The 20,992-nt window shown below is 44.3% G+C and overlaps 1 protein-coding gene across 1 annotated transcript in view; it reads right to left on the bottom strand.

The window, feature by feature from the left end:
* Positions 1 to 20,992, bottom strand: part of LOC142582528 (sodium-coupled monocarboxylate transporter 1-like) — a 57,989-nt gene that overhangs the window by 21,905 nt on the left and 15,092 nt on the right. The window contains exons 2-11 of the mRNA XM_075692355.1: positions 16,663 to 16,854; positions 10,755 to 10,823; positions 10,637 to 10,688; positions 9,839 to 9,906; positions 8,226 to 8,306; positions 5,607 to 5,680; positions 3,902 to 4,042; positions 2,991 to 3,120; positions 2,169 to 2,257; positions 1,696 to 1,805 (exon numbers count right to left, since the gene is read on the bottom strand). Coding sequence (XP_075548470.1) covers positions 1,696 to 1,805; positions 2,169 to 2,257; positions 2,991 to 3,120; positions 3,902 to 4,042; positions 5,607 to 5,680; positions 8,226 to 8,306; positions 9,839 to 9,906; positions 10,637 to 10,688; positions 10,755 to 10,823; positions 16,663 to 16,854 — 1,006 coding nt within the window. The remainder of the gene's footprint in view (positions 1 to 1,695; positions 1,806 to 2,168; positions 2,258 to 2,990; positions 3,121 to 3,901; positions 4,043 to 5,606; positions 5,681 to 8,225; positions 8,307 to 9,838; positions 9,907 to 10,636; positions 10,689 to 10,754; positions 10,824 to 16,662; positions 16,855 to 20,992) is intronic.

The following is a 20,992-nucleotide window of genomic DNA, read 5'->3' as shown; positions in this document are numbered from 1 at the left end:
AGAAACAATTTCACCTCATTTTCTTAGATTTTTCGAAAGCCTTCGACCATGTGTCACAACCAAAACTTACTAGGAAGTTTGAACTAACTTTAGGAACTAGCCCAATCTTAGACTGGATTATTGATTACCTCACTAACCGTACTCAGTTTGCCCAAATTAACGACGAGAAATCCGTAACAGCCGACGTCACATCAGGTGTACCACAAGGAGGCGTCTTAGCCCTAGTGTTATTCCTAATTTTTATAAACGACCTTCCTGCTAGCATTTTTAAAAACATTAGACTTTTTGCCGATGACTGCGTACTATATCAGGAAATTAACTTTGTCATCGATCATATAGCTTTAAATAACGCCATAGCATCAGTAACCAAGTGGTGCGGAGATTGGCAGATGACTATCAATGTTAACAAATCTGTTCTATTATAGGTAACCAGGAAGAAACATAGATCACTCTTTCAGTATACACTAAGCATCATTCATCTTGCTTCCGTCTGAGAATACAAATACTTAAGAATATTACTAACCTCTGACTTCAGATGGGATGCTCACGCTAACAAAGTCACGGCAACCACATTGAAATAGTTATTTTTCGTTAATAGACGCCTCAGACTAGTACCATCTGATATAAAGCTGCTAGCATATAAAACACTTGTCAGACCGGTACTAGAGTATGCAAATGTCGTTTGGTTTCCTTTCACTAACAAGCTGATTAAAAAACTTAGTGTTCAGAGAAAGGCGCTCAGATACACTTTTAAGAAACATAGGCTAGCAGACTCACCGACAGAACTACTCAAAGAGGCCGGGATGCTAACCCTTCAAAACAGAGCAAAATTAGCGCGCCTTAAAACCATTTACCAACTCATAAACAATCAATTAAGTCTGGATACCTCACAATACATAACGAAATCTCAAACGAGGAAAGCACGTAATAAACCCCCCCCCACACACACACACACGCACACACGCACACACTAAACGAGTTTGCATTCCGTACTGACACTTTCAGGTATTCATTCTTTCCGCAGACTATACGCGATTGGAACGCTTTGAACGTGAGCTTGTTAATAGTTCATCACTAACTGCCTTTATCACGCTTGTTGAAAACGATCTACTTACATCTCAGTAATTATTTTGTTTATTGTCTGTATCACTTTGTTACGACCTTGCAGCATGAACCTCATTGTATATTTTTTTACTCCTGCCGATGTATAAGTTTATTCAACGTAATAATGTGTGTTTTTGAACCGTCTATCGCTGTCATGTTTGCATGTGAGTACTTTTTTGAATGCCCTTTCTGTTATGATCCCTGACGGGATTGACACTATTGCATAAATAAATAAAAATAAATAAATCTGTAGGGAATAAGGTAGCGTTGGCTCACAGCTATAGCTTGCAGTTTCCGAGCGAGCGAAAACTCAGTGGGTGTTTGAAGTGGGGCTGACACTATTTTATTTCCCTGCACTGCGTACCTTTACACGAGCTCTGGCTTTCCAGAGAGCGAACTGATTTCGAGTCACCCGATTCTCCCTTGCATCGTGTTTTAAACGGTCCTGTTCTAAAATACCCTCTTATCCGATGTGCGGGAAGAAATGGCTGATATGGTAAAAATATTTTTTTGCTTATTTATTGATTCTGTGTTATAAGGATGTTCGATTGTAGCACAGCAGGAAGTCAGGGGCAATCTGTCCACGCATACCGATTGCCTTCGTTGCCCACATGGCGCCTCTCGGTGACAGCTTCAGCTTCGGTTTTAAGAAATCCTCCCATGTGATGGCAGCCAGGGCATTGTAGCCTGACGACATCGTGCTGTAATAAAAACAACACAAGCCTGATGCTGAGAAAACCCGATGCCACGAATTGGGATTGCTCAAAGACAACTGACACAGGCTGACATAACCTTTCCTACTTTGATTTGGTATCGAAAGCACAGAAACAATACCAGTTCCCACGCCAAACAAGGCGCGGATGTCCGATTACTGATGCGAAGTCACCTTGCTTTACTTGATAATTTGCTAGCTTTCTAAAATGCTTGCTAACGTTAAGAACTCGTTATTAGTATTGTGTTTGCACCATTCTCGCCGTCGCTGCTTCTCCAGTGAACCAGGTGCGTATTGAGTAATTGCGCTTTTGATCTTTATAAATAAAAACATAGCAGTGCTCCCGTCGTACCTGAGTGATCCGCTGTAGACAGCTGTGACGAAGAGCCCAGCTATGCCGGGCAGGTAATCCAATGTGTCCATTACAAAGTACGGCATCAACTGCAACCAGAATAAGTCTTTGGATAAGCTAATTAGTTTTGGTCCGTGTGTTTGGTAACGTCAATTTTAACACAAAGTACCAGATTTATGGGGGAGCTTAACAACACTACTAAAAGAGCAATTTAGCCGTGGTGATAGGCTAAGGTATGGACTGCAGATAATTTATTTGCTACAACGGGAATTGGGGTGACTTAACTTCAGAGGTGACAGCAGCTTCTGTCGTTACAAAATGCATTCGTGGTGTTCTTGGACACGGCTCCTACAGCTGGCGAAAAAATGTGCACCTGTGTTCTGTACATTATTTGGTATTATGATTGCTGTCAAATTTCCTTGCTTGATGAGGATGGTCATCATAACACTTGTTTGTCTTTAGGGAGCCGCTGCATGAGTTATTTGGCAGACTGCCTGTGTAGCTCCACTTCTACATGCCAACATCACGAAGACCTCACAAAAGACTAACAAAAATGACCCGTTACACATTCTACAGCTTACTGGAACCTTTCCGCATCCAGTCCAATAATTCCCACACGCTTCTCATATGTTATCTGTACAGTTCTCACAAAAGTTATAAGGATTACGTATGAGCTCCGCAACATTACTGTCACAATATGTGTCGAACATGCATGGAATTATTGAACTCCATGCGGAATAATTCCTCCGTGCTCTTAGAAGCCGTAAGCAGCCTTCAAAGAGATGATGCAAAGAGTTTACCCTCTTTTTTTTTTTCACTTGCCTCGTCATACTTGCTGATAACGGACGCCTTGACGGGGTCGCACTGTTCATAGAGCGTGAAAAGCACCAAGCCACAGAACACAGCTAGCGTCATCGCTCCTATGACGCCCAGCATGTTGATGTACAGCGCCCTGCGAGTGCGAGCCTGCGATATGAAAGGTGCATCGGAACGCGCGCATCGCTGGCTAAAAATGATAAGAGACAATAACATTGTCGAGAAGCGACTCAACTACTGCTAGACTCACTTGTACTGAAATTTTCGTGCCGCCTTTACAGGCGAGCCCTAATGATAAAACACATTTGTCAAGCGGTGGAGTGGTTTGTAGAGTTGGTCGCGAAACGACAGCTTCCGGCGTCTGTAGAACCATTACAATGACTGTAAATTCTTCTCAACAGTGTTAGTGCCACAATTGTGATTACCATTGTGATTACCAAATTGTGATGCTCAGAACTGCGAGCTTTTTGATCAAGTGCGGCAGCTTTGATAAATATCGTCATGTGATTACAGTTAAATAAGCAAAAATATTGACCGTACATTAGGATACTAATAAACTGGTTATTCAATTGATTGCTTTACGACACCGTCCAAAAAATGGACAGAGTATGATTACACGTAGGAACTAAGGCTTAGCTGCTAATACAGTGTACGGCACCTCAAGCGCACGAATTGTGGCATCTGTTGTCCGCATATTGGGGCTGCCTTCGTAGTTGTTGACAAGCGCTAAAGGAGATAAACATCTTTTAACCGTATACGCTCCTGCTCAATCGAAGTAACTACCATCCTAAAGGCACATAGTCTACAGATCGAGGTTATCTCCGCGGTGACCTGCAGGGCAGGGATAACAACCCATGGCATTGTATTCTGACGAAATAGGGTCATCGAGCACGCCCGTCTTCTGAGCGCAGACTCACGTGCGTGCCTTGCGAATGGAGCCGAGGGCGCAGAAGCGCTGTATCATGCTCTGGTTGGTGCAGAATCCCATGCTCCAGGTGATAGAGCAGCCGATGACCACGTTCCAGAAGGTGAAGGTCTTCTGAAAGTCGAAGCTCATGCTTGCCATCGGGAAGCAGGGCGGAAGAGTCTGTTAGCATACGCTCGCTGTGAATCCACCGCCCTAAGCACTCAAAACACGGTATCAGTTACGCTGATGAAATGTTCTTTCGAAACTCTGCATTTCTTATTTTCGATGTACTTTTGAAACGCTTTTTGATGTTTGGCCCTCCGTGGATCAGCAAAAGTTCTTGATATCAAGGCGGCGTCACCACTGGTATTCGGCTTTTGCGTCTTTTCTGGCTTATGAAGCTTCTGACTGTAAGAAGCTTTGTTTTTTGGCATTGCTGAAGGGTAATTTACTAATACGGCTAAAATCGCTTCTATTTTACTGTCCCTTTATGCAATGCTATAAAATGAGGCCCGACCTTTGTAATACGTACAAAAGCAAACACTGCGAAATTGTGCCGCCAGGGGTGACGCTACAATCATGTATAGTGTCGGACATTAGGCAGTATAATAGCAAGAGCTTGGTGGCGCAACCCACCGCCCCGTTCCAAAGGGAACGCTCATAACATCCATCCATCCATCCTAATAGAGCTACTGTATAGGCTCCCTTTAGCTCCCTAAAGGGAGCCGACACAGTAACTAATGTATACAATCACTTACGCTACTATAGGTTGATGCTACATTATGACCTAGGAAAACAACCAATTTATCAAAGCTCGCGCAGCTCCTGCCGTTATTTACGGTAAAGAGCGGCGCTTGCATATCTATAAAAATGTCATATGTACACCTTTCTAAAGGTTGGCGTGTTTAGAGTATAGTAAGAGCACAACTGGCGCCCTGCTGCTTTGAGCTCATGACTGTCAGGCTCTGTCAATGGCTTAGCATGAGATGCGGCTTAAGGTGCGCACTTGTCATTTTTGGCAATATAGACTGTAGTATGCAGGGCGAAGAAGATTGTGAAAAAGATGACTTGTCTACAAATTATTATCTCTCGCAGCACACACCGCAACACACAATACAGCACACATACACCGCAACAAAAAATACATCACACACACGCGCGCACACAGGCGCGCATACACATCCACGCACACGCGCGCATTCGTAAGTGCGTTCAACGTTCCACAGCAACACTGAGGCTATGAGAGACGCCTCAGTGGAGGGCTTCGAATTTATTTTGATCATGAGAGATGCTTTAACGTGTACCTAACTCTAAACTAAATGTAAGCTAACTACACGAGAGTTTTCCCTCCCGCAGCCATCTGAGTGCCGGCGTCGCCATGGCGGTAGAAAAAATATTGAACAAATGCTCTAGCCTTCTGACTGAAGTCCTATAAAAATGTTATTGTCTTGATACAGTAAAGGCAACTTGTGGAGGGCACTTCCTGAGTTACTGCGCAGGAAACCTACGCACTGCTTTTCAGTGATGCGACAGTTTCCAATTTATCTCGTGGTGCATGCACACGGGCCTCTAATGGTTAAGACAACCAGGGCTTTTTTCTTTTAAAAATAAGTAAGTTGCAACATTTGTGACGCATTGCAGAAGCGTTATGCCCCATGCAAATATGTTTGTTAGATATAACGTTCTTATGTTAGTCGTGCTGTACTTATACCTACTCAAAAAACTCCAGTAGTCCACGTTTGTCGACAGCTTCGAAAACTGCAGCAGGTCCACCAGTCATAATCAAGCCCTGGAGAAGAAAAAAAAACAACGTTTCAATCTTCTTGTTCCGTTAGCAACGTAATGTTGGCGACGAGTCTACTTTGTCCGGTATGCTCAACCACAGCTGATCGCCTAGCGCGTTTTTCCCTTGAGCACGTGACTCCATTCCAGCACGGGGCAGAGCGATTTCAGGGCGGGTAGAATGCGAATACGGCTTTACACGTCAAGTGATAATGAATAGCTAAATTCATTCAAGACTCTCCACATAGCAACAGAGTTCACATATCATGAATTATAGCGTTCACATAGCGGCGTCTCTCGTAGCGCTGTAACCTTGACATACACAACAAAATTGATTGGCTGGCCACACCTAAACGTTACGCAAAGTCTATGAGAGGTGTTGTAGCTGAAGCTGTTAGATACATTTTTGACCACTTGGGCTTCAGGCAAGGCTCGTTACAAAAGAGTTTTCATTACGCCTCCACCGGAGAGATGTAAAATGTGGTTGATTATACTTATTTCAATCATAAGCATTCGACGAGGTATACATTTTTATGCGAAGGCATTATACATTTCGGCGTTCGTTCCTGGCGAGAATATGGCGCAATTCTTTTGTTTAATTGCCTAAAAGTTTCACCGACAATGACGATAGTCCCTAATACGAACTTCAAGCCCAGCCGTTTTGGAGAGAGAGAGAGAGAGAGAGAGAGAGAGAGAGAGAGAGAGAGAGAAATCATTCTTTATGAAAAAGGGAAAGGGTAGCACTGTCTTCTGCAGACCTTGAGGGAGCACGGCACAGCACCAACTAGGAGGTGGAGAGTGGTGGCAAAAGAAGACAGGATAATTTAGGTGTTTTGAATTAGTGATATATGATGGCAAATAATTTTATTCTTAAGGACAAGGTGCTCTCGGCGGCGGTGCTGAGCCTCCGCTCGGGCAGCTCGTTTACCAGCACCGGCAGACGAAGCGTTTCCGCCGGGTGCATCGCTCGTTGTTCAGAAAGACAGCGTGAACGCGGGAACGCATGGCTGGCGCGGAGCGCATTTTCTAGCGGCGGCGGCGGCGCAGGCGGGGTAGAGCACACGCAGTGGTTCCGAAGCCCACGCCCGCACTTTGTTTCTGTGCTGGCCGCATGCCTGCTCGTTCCGGCACTCCGCTTTCTGCTTATTGTTTAAAATATGCCTGCGCTTTAAAGCCACAAATTTTTGATGCAACATAGCTGAAGCAGTGCTCAAAACAAACGTGGCTCATTAAAAAATATTTTATTTTCTGAAGTACAAGGCAGCCGGAACAATAGCTTGTATCATATATAAAATTAAATTAAATTTTCATAAAGGTAGAAAGCTGCTAATAAATTGTCCTTCTTGATGTTTAGTTTTTGCCTTATTAGGAAATATTTTTTTATCGGCGGATGTTATTGGCCGTTTTTCGTTCGATATCCAACAGTCGGAAGTCCAGTTATAGCAAATATTCGTCGCGCCTAGTGCGATATAACACGCTTGTTTCTCCGTTGAAGTTTTTCGCCCGAAGGACTCTCAACAAATTGTTGGAAAAAATCGAGCCTCTTTAGTATACGCCAAAGAGGGTGAAGGCGGAAGCCTGCGCGCTCAAGAGACATTAATTAAATTACTTGACATTCTCATTCGAAGGCGTTGTTACTTATATTTTTCTCCCACCAAAGCTCATGGGTTCGAGTGCCTTAATTGACGTTATGTTAATTAGCTGCGCCTTAATTAACTTCGCCCTTATGAACACCAAAGGTCGAGAGTGCCACTCCTACCAAAGATCATGGATTCGAGTGCCTTAACTAACTCTATATTAATTAACTGTGGCTTAATTAACTTGGCCTTAACACCAAAGGTCGTGTGTTCTACTACAATATAAGCTCGAGGGTTCGACTCCCACCGAAGGTCGTGGGTTCGAGTGCCTGCGTTAACTCTATCTCAATTAACTTTGCCTTTTATTGGCATCATGAGCGGCATCGGAGCCAGCTGTAGAAAACGACGACGCCGACGAATGAGCGAGCAGCATATTCTGCCGCCGTTTCACTTCTTTAAGAAAAAATCTAGAATCAACATTTACACAGCTTGGTTTGAGCTTTTCAATTTTAAATATCCTTTCTCTAGGAGCCTCCTCTCTTGGACAGTGCCACAGGGATATTTGCTCAACCGTGGAGGATTTTATAATTGCTACAAAGAGATTTTCTTGAATTCTTAAACATTTTATTTTTGTTCATTTCCTCCATTATTAGCTTTACCATTTTCAGTTTTTTAATAAAGATAGCCTAATTTCATCCAAATCTTGGCCAATCCCCCACAGTGGTTGTGCGCCATCGCATAAGGAATACCATACCATACCATACCAGTGGCGCGAACCCGTGTGTGCGCGAGGCGAACTCACATGACTTTCTGTACCGCACGCCGCGTTTTCAGGGTCATCGTCTGACGAGGCATTTAAGGCTTTCGCCTCAGTAACGTTTTGTGCACGGAATGCCTGTTTTTCTGCGTCAGCGGAACAAGTTGCAAGCTCGATACGGTTTTACGATGTGCCTGTTTCGACGGAAGTGTCCTTACCTGGATGGTGACGATGAAGAACCCAGAAAGCATCAACACCATCTGTATCACGTCGGTCCAAACGACGGCTTTGATGCCACCCTGCGAAATAGGAATGTATTTGTAATATCCTTAGCTACATTCCTGATCTACCGACTCGAAACAGGCATCCGCGGCAGCTGGGACTGTAGTTTTGTAACGCGAACTTTAAAATGTGAAAGGTGCTCAAGGAGGTTTTGTCGTGCAGGACTTAAACAGTGCTGTAGCGATGATCATGATGTTGATGATTGTCACTGAACATCTTTATTTCTTTCATGTTGCTTGGCTGGTTGGTTATAATGTGTCAGTTATACAGGCATAGTTAGCAAAGCTGTCTGGGGCGCCAAATACTTGCCCTGAGCGTCTTTTGCCGCTATTTATAAACGTGTTACCGCGTACCTGTGAGTTCAATATATAATTATTTGCGAGGGAAATGCACGAGGCCTCATTTCGCACCTATTCTCAGTCTTTCTATTACGTCCTCTTGCAGTCAACTGCTGGTATCGTAAGCAGGCGTTGTTGAACCGTCGGTCCGAAATTGTTCGTTTGTTTGCCATCTGCTTATGGCTCATACGCACTATGGGCGATTAGCCCGGAAGAAATTAGATGAAGACAATTAGCAACTTATATAAGTGGGGAAGAAACAAAGGAGTAGAAAATAACACGACCAATTAGAAATTCAAACTGAAGATTTCTTTGAAACAATTATAAACTCTCAACGGCTGAGCAAGCATCTTTGTGACATTGCCCGAAAGAGGATGCTCAGAGAGAAAGGATTTAAGCAATTGAAAAATTCATTCCAATTCGTCCAAATGTCGCACCTAAAATGTTTTTCCTTGCAATTATGAATTGAGGACGGAATGAGAGAAGAAAAATTAATTTTCGTCGTCTTCTCGGCCAAACGGGCACAGCGGGGAAGGAGCCAGCCTAGCCCTGTGTTGATAAAAGTTTAAGGAAGTTATTCTACGCCGCAATCGAGTGAAAGTTCATTCAGTCTTATGAGTCTAAAAGACACTTCTGCGCCAAGGGTATAGTAGGTGTCGATACCCTGCAAACTTAGTTACAGCTGGGTAGAAAAAGTCAAAATAAAATTAACAATATTTCGGCTTATGCGCGCCTACTTATTAGTACACGTGCACTTACTACAAGACCTCGCAAATTTTTCTCTCGCTTGCGGAGGAGCGGAAGGCAGGTTCGAGTGAGCTATCGCTTCTTTGCTCCAGAGTGTTGATGGCACATGCACAGGTTTGGAAGTCGACCGAAGCTGACATCGATTTGAGTTGGCATGTTGAAAAGCTTTTGCCCACCACGAGGTGGCGATCTTTCTCTGTTCTTGCGACGCAGTCAGAGGTAATTTCAAGAACTATGACATAAGGAGTTGAAGTCAAGTGTGTAGGTCATCAAAGTGGACGTTTACGGTAGCCCTTCGTTTGTTCGTACTTTCACATTTATATCTTGATTACCTCTATTCAGTGTACCAATTTACGCAATAATAATTGTTCTTACGACTTTGTATCTGTTAGCAGTGGCAGCATTAAAAACTATTCGAGGACACCTGAAGAGAGATAACTGTAATGCAATGTGTCACTACTCACAATTGCTGTGTAAAAGGCGCACACGCCTCCGTTCAGCACAATGGAGAGCCACACAGGAAGGCCTGTCACTGCGTGGATAAGTTTTAAGGTAAAAATTACAGCGTCCACATCAAGCCCAAAGTCTGACTTTATGACAAGTAAAGGGACTGAAAGTTCAAGTTCGGTGGCTAAAATGTCAAGGACAGTATGAAGAAGTACACTTCACGCCAGGAGAGCCACGCTCATTCTAGCGACTCTTCTTGTATCCCGTTCGTCGGCGGAGTATTCTGGCAAGCTTCGTTACAATGCAGGTGAGCCATTCAGAGTGCGTAAGTTTTTCACGACAAATGCCAGGCGGACAGAAAGAAAACATATTCAGTCATCTCGATGTTCCTGTCACCTTCCGACTGCTCCCGCTGCTCTCACTCCCTGCTTATTAAGAAGCAACCGCCTCCTTGCTTGAGGGGGAGGGTCGTGGAGAAAAGGGATGGCATATCATTTGAATACCTGCGTTCCTTATCAACCGCGCAGTCTTCTCTCTAGAACTCCACGCAACTATACTTATGGACAAACATATTGAAAATCAATCAATCAATCAATCAATCAATCAATCAATCAATCAATCAATCAATCAATCAATCAATCAATCAATCAATCAATCAATCAATCAATCAATCAAAAGACGATTGATCTACCCCACTAAGGCGTTAATTGCTGTAGCCTGCTTCACACTGCTTTTGACGTGCGAGATAAGTGATGCGAGTGTTCTCAATGCAAATGTTGTCAATGCGAAATACCAATCAAAGGGAGTCCACTCACCTGATCCAAGTGCAAGTGACGGAGCGTAGAGTACTACTCCCATGTAAAAACACTGAAAGGTACAAAAAGAAGTAAATGCCGAATTTTCCCACAAATAAATATGTTAAATACAAATTACCATTTGGATAGTAGTCATGACGGACGTAAGCTTTCGAATGAGCACGGAGTTGAACCTCCTCTCCAGGTACTGCATAAAAAAAGAGCAAGCGAATAATAATAATAATAATAATAATAATAAAAACGTCCAATAGTGTAAACGATTCACACTGTCTACGGCAAACTTCATTTTCGGATTTGAACTCAAAATCTCTTTAAGGAGGAGGAACAATGGTCAAGACGTACTTTTGGGCTAGTTGGTTCATATACGTGGTAAAAAAGCGACAGAGAACACAAAGGACCAGACGAAGAACTACACGTACACAGGGCGCACTAATAACTAAAGGTTTACTCACTGGATGAGCAGAATAAGTACTGACTGAACACGAATACACAGAAGATGGGAACATATATATGTCGCCATCTTTTGTTAGTGAGCCCTGCGTACGTGCCGTTCTTATAGATGTTCCTATCTTCTGTTTATTCAGGTTCAGTCAGTAGTTATTTTGTGCATCCAGTGAACAAAGCTTCAATTGTTAGTGCGCCCTGTACGTGTCGTTCTTTTATTTATTTATTTAGTACACGCAGCGCCGATTCAGGCATTACAGTGGGAGGGGGGGGGGGGGGGTGTACAGAAGAAAAACAAGCTTAAAAATTGCAGGTTTCCATAAAATCGTGTAAGTAAAAAACAGCTTATTATACGCCGACACAAAAGCACAAAGCCACGTTGCATACAGCCAAGTCGGACACAGGCACGTTGCAGATGTTATATGTCACATGTGAAAAAAAGTACATAAAGCACAATGATTACAAAGATTCATAATGAAAAGGCAAAGAACAAAGCAAATAATAAGTTGCAAAAAAACAACAACCGCGGTGATGAAGATACAGTAGAACACGGTGAAAAAAAAAAGAGGCACTAAAAGAAATAAATGTAATTTGCAACTGGGATTCTTTATAGGTCACGATAATTGTTAGGCGTACATGCGATATTCATCAAGCCTTAGGGATCAAGAGATTCTATCGCTTTTAATGCATGAAAGAACTTGTTAGGACAAGAAATTCCTAGTGTTTGGTGATCTCGTTAAAGCTGGTAATCAGTTCTCTCTCCGTTTCCAGTATTTGCGTGTCACCTGCTCGGTCCGTCATTTATCGAGCGAGGTTGTGCGTTATTTCGTTCCCGGGAAGGGAGGAGTGTGCGGGTGCCGATATAATGTGAACATCTCGATCTTCACGAAAGTTGGTTAAAATTCTTAGCGCTTCCGGCGAGACTCTTTCTTTGGTGTAGTTCTTGACGGCGGTCTTGGAGTCGCTGACTACGATTTTAGCCTCCGCGGAGGCAAAATCTCCTTAAAATCAGAATATTTATTACGAACAGTAGCGATTTGTTCCTTACGAATATATCACTACGAATCCTAAGCCAAAAAAAGGCATTTGTATTTCGATTCCGTGCAACTCGTCAAGCGGATTGTTTTGTCTCGTTGCGAAAGGCGGTGAGAAAGTGTAAGCTACAAACGCACAAGCACTTAAGAGGGCCACAAGCTTTAGTGTTCGTCTTACTTCTGATTAGTTTATGAGCCCTCCGTTTAAGAAGGTCCCGTTGATCAACAATTAAAGGCAGCGGGTCCACAGTGCATTCACTTCTAGCGGCGAATGAATAAATTGCGTTTGAATGCGACGACTCCATGTAGTGATGTCCGTAATTTGTTAGAAATTTTTGTTATAGCGGTGCCGCCGTTGGAACTATCAAGGAAGCATTAAAATACGATATGCGAAGTAGCTTACTCGGAGTACAGAAACTGGTGTCCGACGAATTCGCGCTTTTCAAAACTGTAGAGGCCTTAGTGCTCACAAGAGTGGGTTTGTACAGGTCGTTCAGATATTCAATTAAGTTCAAAGCACTGTGTTTGCCAGACACTTATGGCTGGTTACATGAACTAGGAGCTTTATAAACAATCTGACGGAGTTCCAGGCGGACGGTAGAATGCAGATACAGCAGAACAGCATGCGAGATAAAGATCTGAGCAGTGCAAAGGAACTTGTACCAGAGTACAAAAGAAACACAGTATTTAGACCACCCAAAAACAAAAACAAATAAACATGAAAATAACAATTATAGCCATCTGAAACCCTAAAATAACGGAAATAACCACATGAACTATCTTTATGCAATATCTCACATCACAAACGTAACTAATTGCAAACACACACTTGTTGTCATCATCATCATCATCATCAGCCTGGTTACGCCCACTGCAGGGCAAAGGCCTCTCCCATACTTCTCCAACAACCCCGGTCTTGTACTAATTGTGGCCATGCCGTCCCTGCAAACTTCTCAATCTCATCCGCCCACCTAACTTTCTGCCGCCCCCTGCTACGCTTCCCTTCCCTTGGGATCCAGTCCGTAACCCTTAATGACCATCGGTTATCTTCCCTCCTCATTACATGTCCTGCCCATGCCCATTTCTTTTTCTTGATTTCAACTAAGATGTCATTAACTCGCGTTTGTTCCCTCACCCAATCTGCTCTTTTCTTATCCCTTAACGTTACACCTATCATTCTTCTTTCCATAGCTCGTTGTGTCGTCCTCAATTTGAGTAGAACCCTTTTTGTAAGCCTCCAGGTTTCTGCCCCGTAGGTGAGTACTGGTAAGACACAGCTATTATATACTTTTCTCTTGAGGGATAACGGCAACCTGCTGTTCATGATTTGGGAATGCCTGCCAAACGCACTCCAGCCCATTCTTATTCTTCTGATTATTGCCGTCTCATGATCCGGATCCGCCGTCACTACCTGCCCTAAGTAGATGTATTCCCTTACGACTTCCAGTGCCTCGCTGCCTATTGTAAATTGCTGTTCTCTCCCGAGACTGTTAAGCATTACTTTAGTTTTCTGCATATGAATTTTTAGACCCACTCTTCTGCTTTGCCTCTCCAGGTCAGTGAGCATGCATTGCAATTGGTCCCCTGAGTTACTAAGCAAGGCAATATCATCAGCGAATCGCAAGTTACTAAGGTATTCTCCATTAACTTTTATCCCCAATTCTTCCCAATCCAGGTCTCTGAATACCTCCTGTAAACACGCTGTGAATAGCATTGGAGATATCGTATCTCCCTGCCTGACGCCTTTCTTTATTGGGATTTTGTTGCTTGCTTTATGGAGTACTACGGTGGCTGTGGAGCCGCAATAGATATCTTCCAGTATTTTTACATATGGCTCATCTGCACCCTGATTCCGTAATGCCTCCATGACTGCTGAGGTTTCGACTGAATCAAACGCTTTCTCGTAATCAATGAAAGCTATATATAAGGGTTGGTTATATTCTGCACATTTCTCAATCACTTGATTGATAGTGTGAATATGGTCTATTGTTGAGTAGCCTTTACGGAATCCTGCCTGGTCCTTTGGTTGACAGAAGTCTAAGGTGTTCCTGATTCTATTTGCAATTACCTTAGTAAATACTTTGTAGGCAACGGACAGTAAGCTGATCGGTCTATAATTTTTCAACTCTTTGGCGTCCCCTTTCTTATGGATTAGGATTATGTTGGCGTTCTTCCAAGATTCCGGTACCCTCGAGGTCATGAGGCATTGCGTATACAGGGTGGCCAGTTTCTCTAGAACAATCTGTCCACCATCCTTCAACAAATCTGCTGTTACCTGATCCTGCCCAGCTGCCTTCCCCCTTTGCATATCTCCTAAGGTTTTCTTTACTTCTTCCGGCGTTACCTTCGGGATTTCGAATTCCTCTAGACTATTTTCTCTTCCATTATCGTCGTGGGTGCCACTGGTACTGTATAAATCTCTATAGAACTCCTCAGCCACTTGAACTATCTCATCCATATTAGTAATGATATTGCCGGCTTTGTCTCTTAACGCATACATCTGATTCTTGCCAATTCCTAGTTTCTTCTTCACTGTTTTTAGGCTTCCTCCGCTCCTGAGAGCATGTTCAATTCTATCCATATTATACTTCCTTATGTCAGCTGTCTTACGCTTGTTGATTAATTTCGAAAGTTCTGCCAGTTCTATTCTAGCTGTAGGGTTAGATGCTTTCATACATTGGCGTTTCTTGATCAGATCTTTCGTCTCCTGCGATAGTTTGCTGGTATCCTGCCTAACGGAGTTACCACCGACTTCCATTGCACATTCCTTAATGATGCCCACAAGATTGTCGTTCATTGCTTCAACACTACAATCCTCTTCCTGAGTTAGTGCTGAATACCTGTTCTGTAGCTTGATCTGGAATTCCTCTATTTTCCCTCTTACCGCTAACTCATTGATCGGCTTCTTATGTACCAGTTTCTTCCGTTCCCTCCTCAGGTCTAGGCTAATTCGACTTCTTACCATCCTGTGGTCACTGCAGCGCACCTTGCCGAGCACGTCCACATCTTGTATGATGCCAGGGTTAGCGCAGAGTATGAAGTCTATTTCATTTTTAGTCTCGCCGTTCGGGCTCCTCCACGTCCACTTTCGGCTATCCCGCTTGCGGAAAAAGGTATTCATTATCCTCATATTATTCTGTTCCGCAAACTCTACTAATAACTCCCCCCTGCTATTCCTAGTGCCTATGCCATATTCCCCCACTGCCTTGTCTCCAGCCTGCTTCTTGCCTACCTTGGCATTAAAGTCGCCCATTAGTATAGTGTATTTAGTTTTCACTCTACCCACCGCCGATTCCACGTCTTCATAGAAGCTTTCGACTTCCTGGTCATCATGACTGGATGTAGGGGCGTAGACCTGTACAATCTTCATTTTGTACCGCTTATTAAGTTTCACAACAAGACCTGCCACCCTCTCGTTAATGCTATAGAATTCCTGTATGTTACCAGCTATATTCTTATTAACCAGGAATCCGACTCCTAGTTCTCTTCTATCCGCTAAGCCCCGGTAGCACAGGACGTGCCCGCTATTTAGCACTGTATATGCTTCTTTTGGCCTCCTAACTTCACTGAGCCCTATTATATCCCATTTACTGCCCTCTAATTCCTCCAATAGCACTGCTAGACTCGCCTCACTTGATAACGTTCTAGCGTTAAACGTTGCCAAGTTCATATTCCAATGGCGGCCTGTCCGGAGCCAGTGATTCTTAGCACCCTCTGCTGCGTCGCAGGTCTGACCGCCGCCGTGGTCAGTTGCTTCGTAGCTGCTGGGGACTGAGGGCCGGGGTTTGATTGTAGTGTTCATAGGAGGTTGTGGCCAAGTACTGCACCAGGGTGGCCAATCCTGCTCTGGTGAGGGAGTGCGTTACCGGTTGTGGTCACCGGGATCAGGCCACACTCCAGGCCTGTTTGTGCAATTTTATCAACACGCGGATTTTTTTAATTTTTATTATTTTTTTTAATCCGGTGGAAAATTGCCGGCACCGGGATTCGAACCACGGACCTCTTGCACGCGAGGCGGGTGTTCTACCTCTACGCCACCGCTTTTCTACCTCTACGCCACACTTGTTGTATCAAAGTAAAAAATTTACACCCTTAAACGTGTTATTTGTTCCCAATGGCCTTCTATGCCTTTATACATTTCTACACATTTGAGTGTGTAGAAATTATTACTCTACAATTAACGTAAAAGAAAAAGAAGAAAGCAGAAGCATTTTTCTATAATACACGGTATCACAATATCACTGACACAGGCGTCACAATACTACAGATGACGTAGGTGCTGAACTAACTTTCAGGAAACGAAAAGCAGGTTCGAAACATCTTATATCTTCCTGTACAAACTTGAGTGAGAGCAAAAACTTTATTGAAAAACTGGTCTGGCAGTTTTCCTTTGGGGCGAGAGGGGGGGGGGAAGGGGACTAATCCCTGCCCGTCCCACTCTCCGTCGATGATGATGATGATGGCGGTGATGGCAAATTTTTTTTCTTCAATATTTTCATCGTTGTCACTGTATCCTCTAAAGGCGGCAACCGAGCAACACGTCCTCACCTGATTCACACTGATCATATCCATCTCGTAGAACACGGGCAGAAACACGTGGGCTGCCAAAACAATGCCGACAATGACACCGATGAAGTTGACCATGTACTGGGCGCCATGAATGAAGCTTTCTGAAGGCACACCGAGTATAGCGATCGCCGACAGGAAGCTCGCCATCATCGACATTGTCACCGGAAACACCTGCGCAAACAGTGGGCAGAGGAGCTCGCTCTGAATACACGCGGAAGGCACTCGGTAATCGGGACAAGCACACTGCTTCAATAATTGACAATAACGGGAGCACCTGGTCGCGTGTAAGTGCAGCAGGTGTACACACTGGCGGCAGTAGAAAGGACAGAAAGTGACCCAGCAATCTGGTTTCGTTTCACTGCGGCAGAAATACGGGGACAGCACTAATGATCTCCTCGACTGACCACCCGGACGCACAGCATGTGGTCTACTCTTAAAGGAAACACTTATTTGGCAATAAAGACAATACGACTGTTACACTTCCTGTGCGACATTAACGGCAAGACGAGGTTAGATGGCCCTTTGAATATCTGCGCTTAAAGCTACTAAGTTAACTTCCTTTCTTTTTCTTTTTTTTTCATAGTGGAGCATATTCTGCGTCTGTCGGAACCTAACGCTCCTTTTGTTGCAATTTCGACTGCGAAATAGCTGGAAAGGTTAGTTGTGAAACACTGATATGATAATGCATTAAACTGACGAATTTTAAACTTTACCTAACTGCTTTAGTATATGCTGCCATAAATATGTGGAGTGTTTCGTACGCGCTCGCCTGGCTCGCGTGAGGTAAATTGATATCGTCTTGGTTGCAGGAACAGCTTACCCATTTAGTTTCTCAGCTACCGCCACTGCAAACGTGTTCTAAAAAGATGAGTTAAATATACGGCAAGCGTAAGGTATGTGCCAGCGCCTTCTTTGACCTAGAATGCACGTGCAGCGATTGTGAAGGAGGCGCTTAATAGGCGATGGCCTAAATATATATTTATCCTATTCCGTCTAGCCTGTAAGTTCTAGCCTGTAAGTAACGCTTAATGTACCATTAGCATAAATGAAAAGGCGAACAAGAAAAAAAAAACATAGCAATCTCGTCGCGCGTATAGTTATAATGTGGGAGTGCGACATGCAATCGCTCCGTAGGCGGTTTCTATCTTTGGCGTGCTCTCAGACGTACGTATCGGGGCCTATTACAAATGCTGTCGATGCTGGAGACGCAACAATACACTCTATTTGTTTTAGATTTGTTCGCGTTTGCATGTATGACGATAGTACATCAAGCGTTACTTTCGGAATAGAGTGTTATATCGCCTGAAGCAGATAACGGAATTTAGGATGTGGTGGTCGCGAACATAAAGCCGTGATGTATACAGGGTCTTTCAGCGAACACTTGCAAAAATTTTTAAAGGTTGCCTGTGGCAGATGTCACAATTCTAGTTCATGTGCTGGTCTGCTCGAAGCGGCGGACCATACTTGCACAAAACGTTAAGATGCAAAATCGGCTAATTAATTGAAATTCACAAATCAAGTTTTTAATTAATTACCTTATGACCAATATTGCAATTCACAAATTGTAGCCGTGGAGTTCGCAAGGCGGATCCACATGGAACAAATTTTCAAGATCACACCAGTTTCGAGATATAAATTCCCGAACTTTGCGGTGAAATGCATTGGCTTTCCAGTTAATTTGTTAACAAAACGTCGTTTCATGCACTGAAGCACACAACTGGAACGCCAATGCATTTCTCCGCAAAGTTCGGGAATTTATATCTCGAAACTGGTGTCGTGCTGAGAAATCATTCCAATTGGATCCGCCTTGCGAACTCCGCGGCTACAATTTGTAGAGAGAGAGAGCAAATGATAAAGGAAAGGTAGGGAGGTTAACCAGGACTGAGCCCGGTTGGCTACCCTACACTGGGGAAAGGGAAAAGGGGACGGAAAGATTAAAGGAAGAAAAGAAAGTCTACTGGGTATATCGTTCGGTCACTCAGTCCGGATCACAGACGCTGACTCAATCCAGTAGCTTTCAAACATCGCAGCAGAGCTTTTGTGGCCTTTTGTAGCTGCGATATGCGAGGCCATGGTCCCAAGATCTTCTTCAAGGTGAACGGTGTTCTATCCAGCTGATTGAGAGCTGTGCAGAGGTCATGTTTTTCGTTTTGAAAAGATGGGCAGTAGCACAGTAGATGTTCTATAGTTTCCTCGACACCGCAGGCATTACAGTCGGCGCTATCAGTCATTCCAATCAAAAACGTATATGCATTGGTGAATGCGACGCCCAAGCGTAAGTGGCACAGCATTGTTTCCTCATTTCGCAGAAGCCCTGGTAACAGCCGCAGTTGCATAGAGGGGTCGAGGGAATGCAATCGTTCTTGGGTGAATTCAGGTGTGTGCCACTTCTCTAATGTCATACGGTGTGCTACCTTGCTTAGGTGTTGGGCTGCGTCGGTCCGCGATAAAGGTACAGAAACAAAGGTTGCTCCTTCGTGTGCTTTCCTAGCAGCTTCGTCAGCGAGGTCGTTGCCGGAGATACTACAATGGTCAGGCAGCCACTGAAACACGACGTCGAGTCCTTTCGCTGTCATACGATGGTGCATTTCTCGTATCCCCGGCACTAGTTGTTCACACGACCTGCGACGAAGAGATGACAGAAGACATTGTAAGGCCGCCTTCGAATCGCAGAATATTGCCCACCGATTAGTGTGTTGGTTGTTAATGTAATCAACGGCACCTCGGAGGGCAACAAGCTCCGATCCGGTCAATGTTGTCATGTGAGAAATCTTGTATTGGATGCTAATTGATCGTGATGGTATAACCACTGCGCCGGTGGAGCTGGTCTGAGTGGAAGAGCCATCCGTATATATGTGGACTCGGTCAAAGTAGAAAGTGTTCAAACAATCCAGAGCTGCTTGCTTCAGGGCCAAGGTAGGCAGGTCGGTCATCTTTCTTATCCCTGGAACCGTAAGACGCACTTGAGGTTCTAAACACCACAAAGCTGAGGTTGAACGTGCTGAGGGTGTGAAGCCTGATGGTAGACAGGCACGATGGATGCTGACCTCCTTGGAGAAAGACGCCTGTGGTCGTCGTTCTGGCAGGCAGGCAAGAGAGCTTGATTGCGTGCGTGAAACATGACGAACATGGACCCTAAGCGTGTCGGTGCTAATGTAAGTCGTGATCGGACGGTCTCTAGCCATTATAATGGTTCCTGCTGTTGAGGCGCTCCGCGGAAGTCCTAGGCAAACACGTAGTGCCTGTGCTTGCACGCTCTGAAGTTCTCGAAGATTTGACTTGCATGTTTTGGCAAGCACGGGAGAACTATAACGTAGCAATCCGATAAAAAGGGCTCGATATAACTGTAGCATGGAGCCTACTGACGATCCCCATATTTTCCCGGCGATAAACTCGAAGACATGAACAATAGATGTGCGCTTCTTCTTCAAGTGGGCAACATGAGGGCTCCAATAGAGGTCGTGGTCCACAATGACACTCAAAAACCGATGATTTCTCTTGTAGGAGATAGGCTGGCCATTAATGCATACTGGATAATGAGACAATGGTTTTCGTGTAAAAGCGACTAACGCACATTTTTCTGTTGAGATGGTAAGGCCTTGTGTCTGAAGATAGTGAGATGCCTGTGTTGCTGCTTTCTGCAGCCTTGCGCGAACCTGCAGACGAGTGACCGCTGATGACCAGATGCAGATGTCGTCGGCGTAGATTGAGACACTCACTGTTTCCGGTAAGGATTCGGCCAGCCCAAGATGCGCGAGGTTGAAAAGAATAGGGCTTAGAACACCACCTTGGGGAACTCCTCGACATATGTAGTCGTCGGTAGTCGGACCATCTTCCGCACGTACGAATAAGAACATTTGTGTCAAGTAGTTTCTGATCCATCGATATACTCGCCCTCCTAGTTCAATTGTCAAAAGTGCGTCTAGAATGGGTTGATGGGAAACGTTGTCGTAAGCGCCTTTCACGTGCAGAAAGAGCACTACTGATAATCGTTTCCAAGATTTTTGCTGTTCTACAGACGACACTAGATCGATGACACTGTCAATCGATGAACGGCCTCGTCGAAATCCCGCCATAGAATCAGGGTAAATTTTGTGGTGTTCTAGGTACCATTCGAGACGCATGAGGATCATGCGTTCCATGAGTTTCCCGACGCAGCTGGCAAGTGCTATAGGCCGATACGATGCCAGTTCGAGCGGTGGGTCATATGGGTGATAAGGTAATTAGCTAAAAAGTTAATTAATGGATTCTTGTTAATTAGTCGATTTTGCATTTCAATTTTTTTGTGTGAGTAGTGTCCACCGCTTCG

This window comes from Dermacentor variabilis, chromosome 5 (assembly GCF_050947875.1).
Source record: "Dermacentor variabilis isolate Ectoservices chromosome 5, ASM5094787v1, whole genome shotgun sequence".
NCBI lineage: Eukaryota > Metazoa > Arthropoda > Arachnida > Ixodida > Ixodidae > Dermacentor > Dermacentor variabilis.
This window is presented reverse-complemented; position numbering and strand designations above follow the sequence as displayed.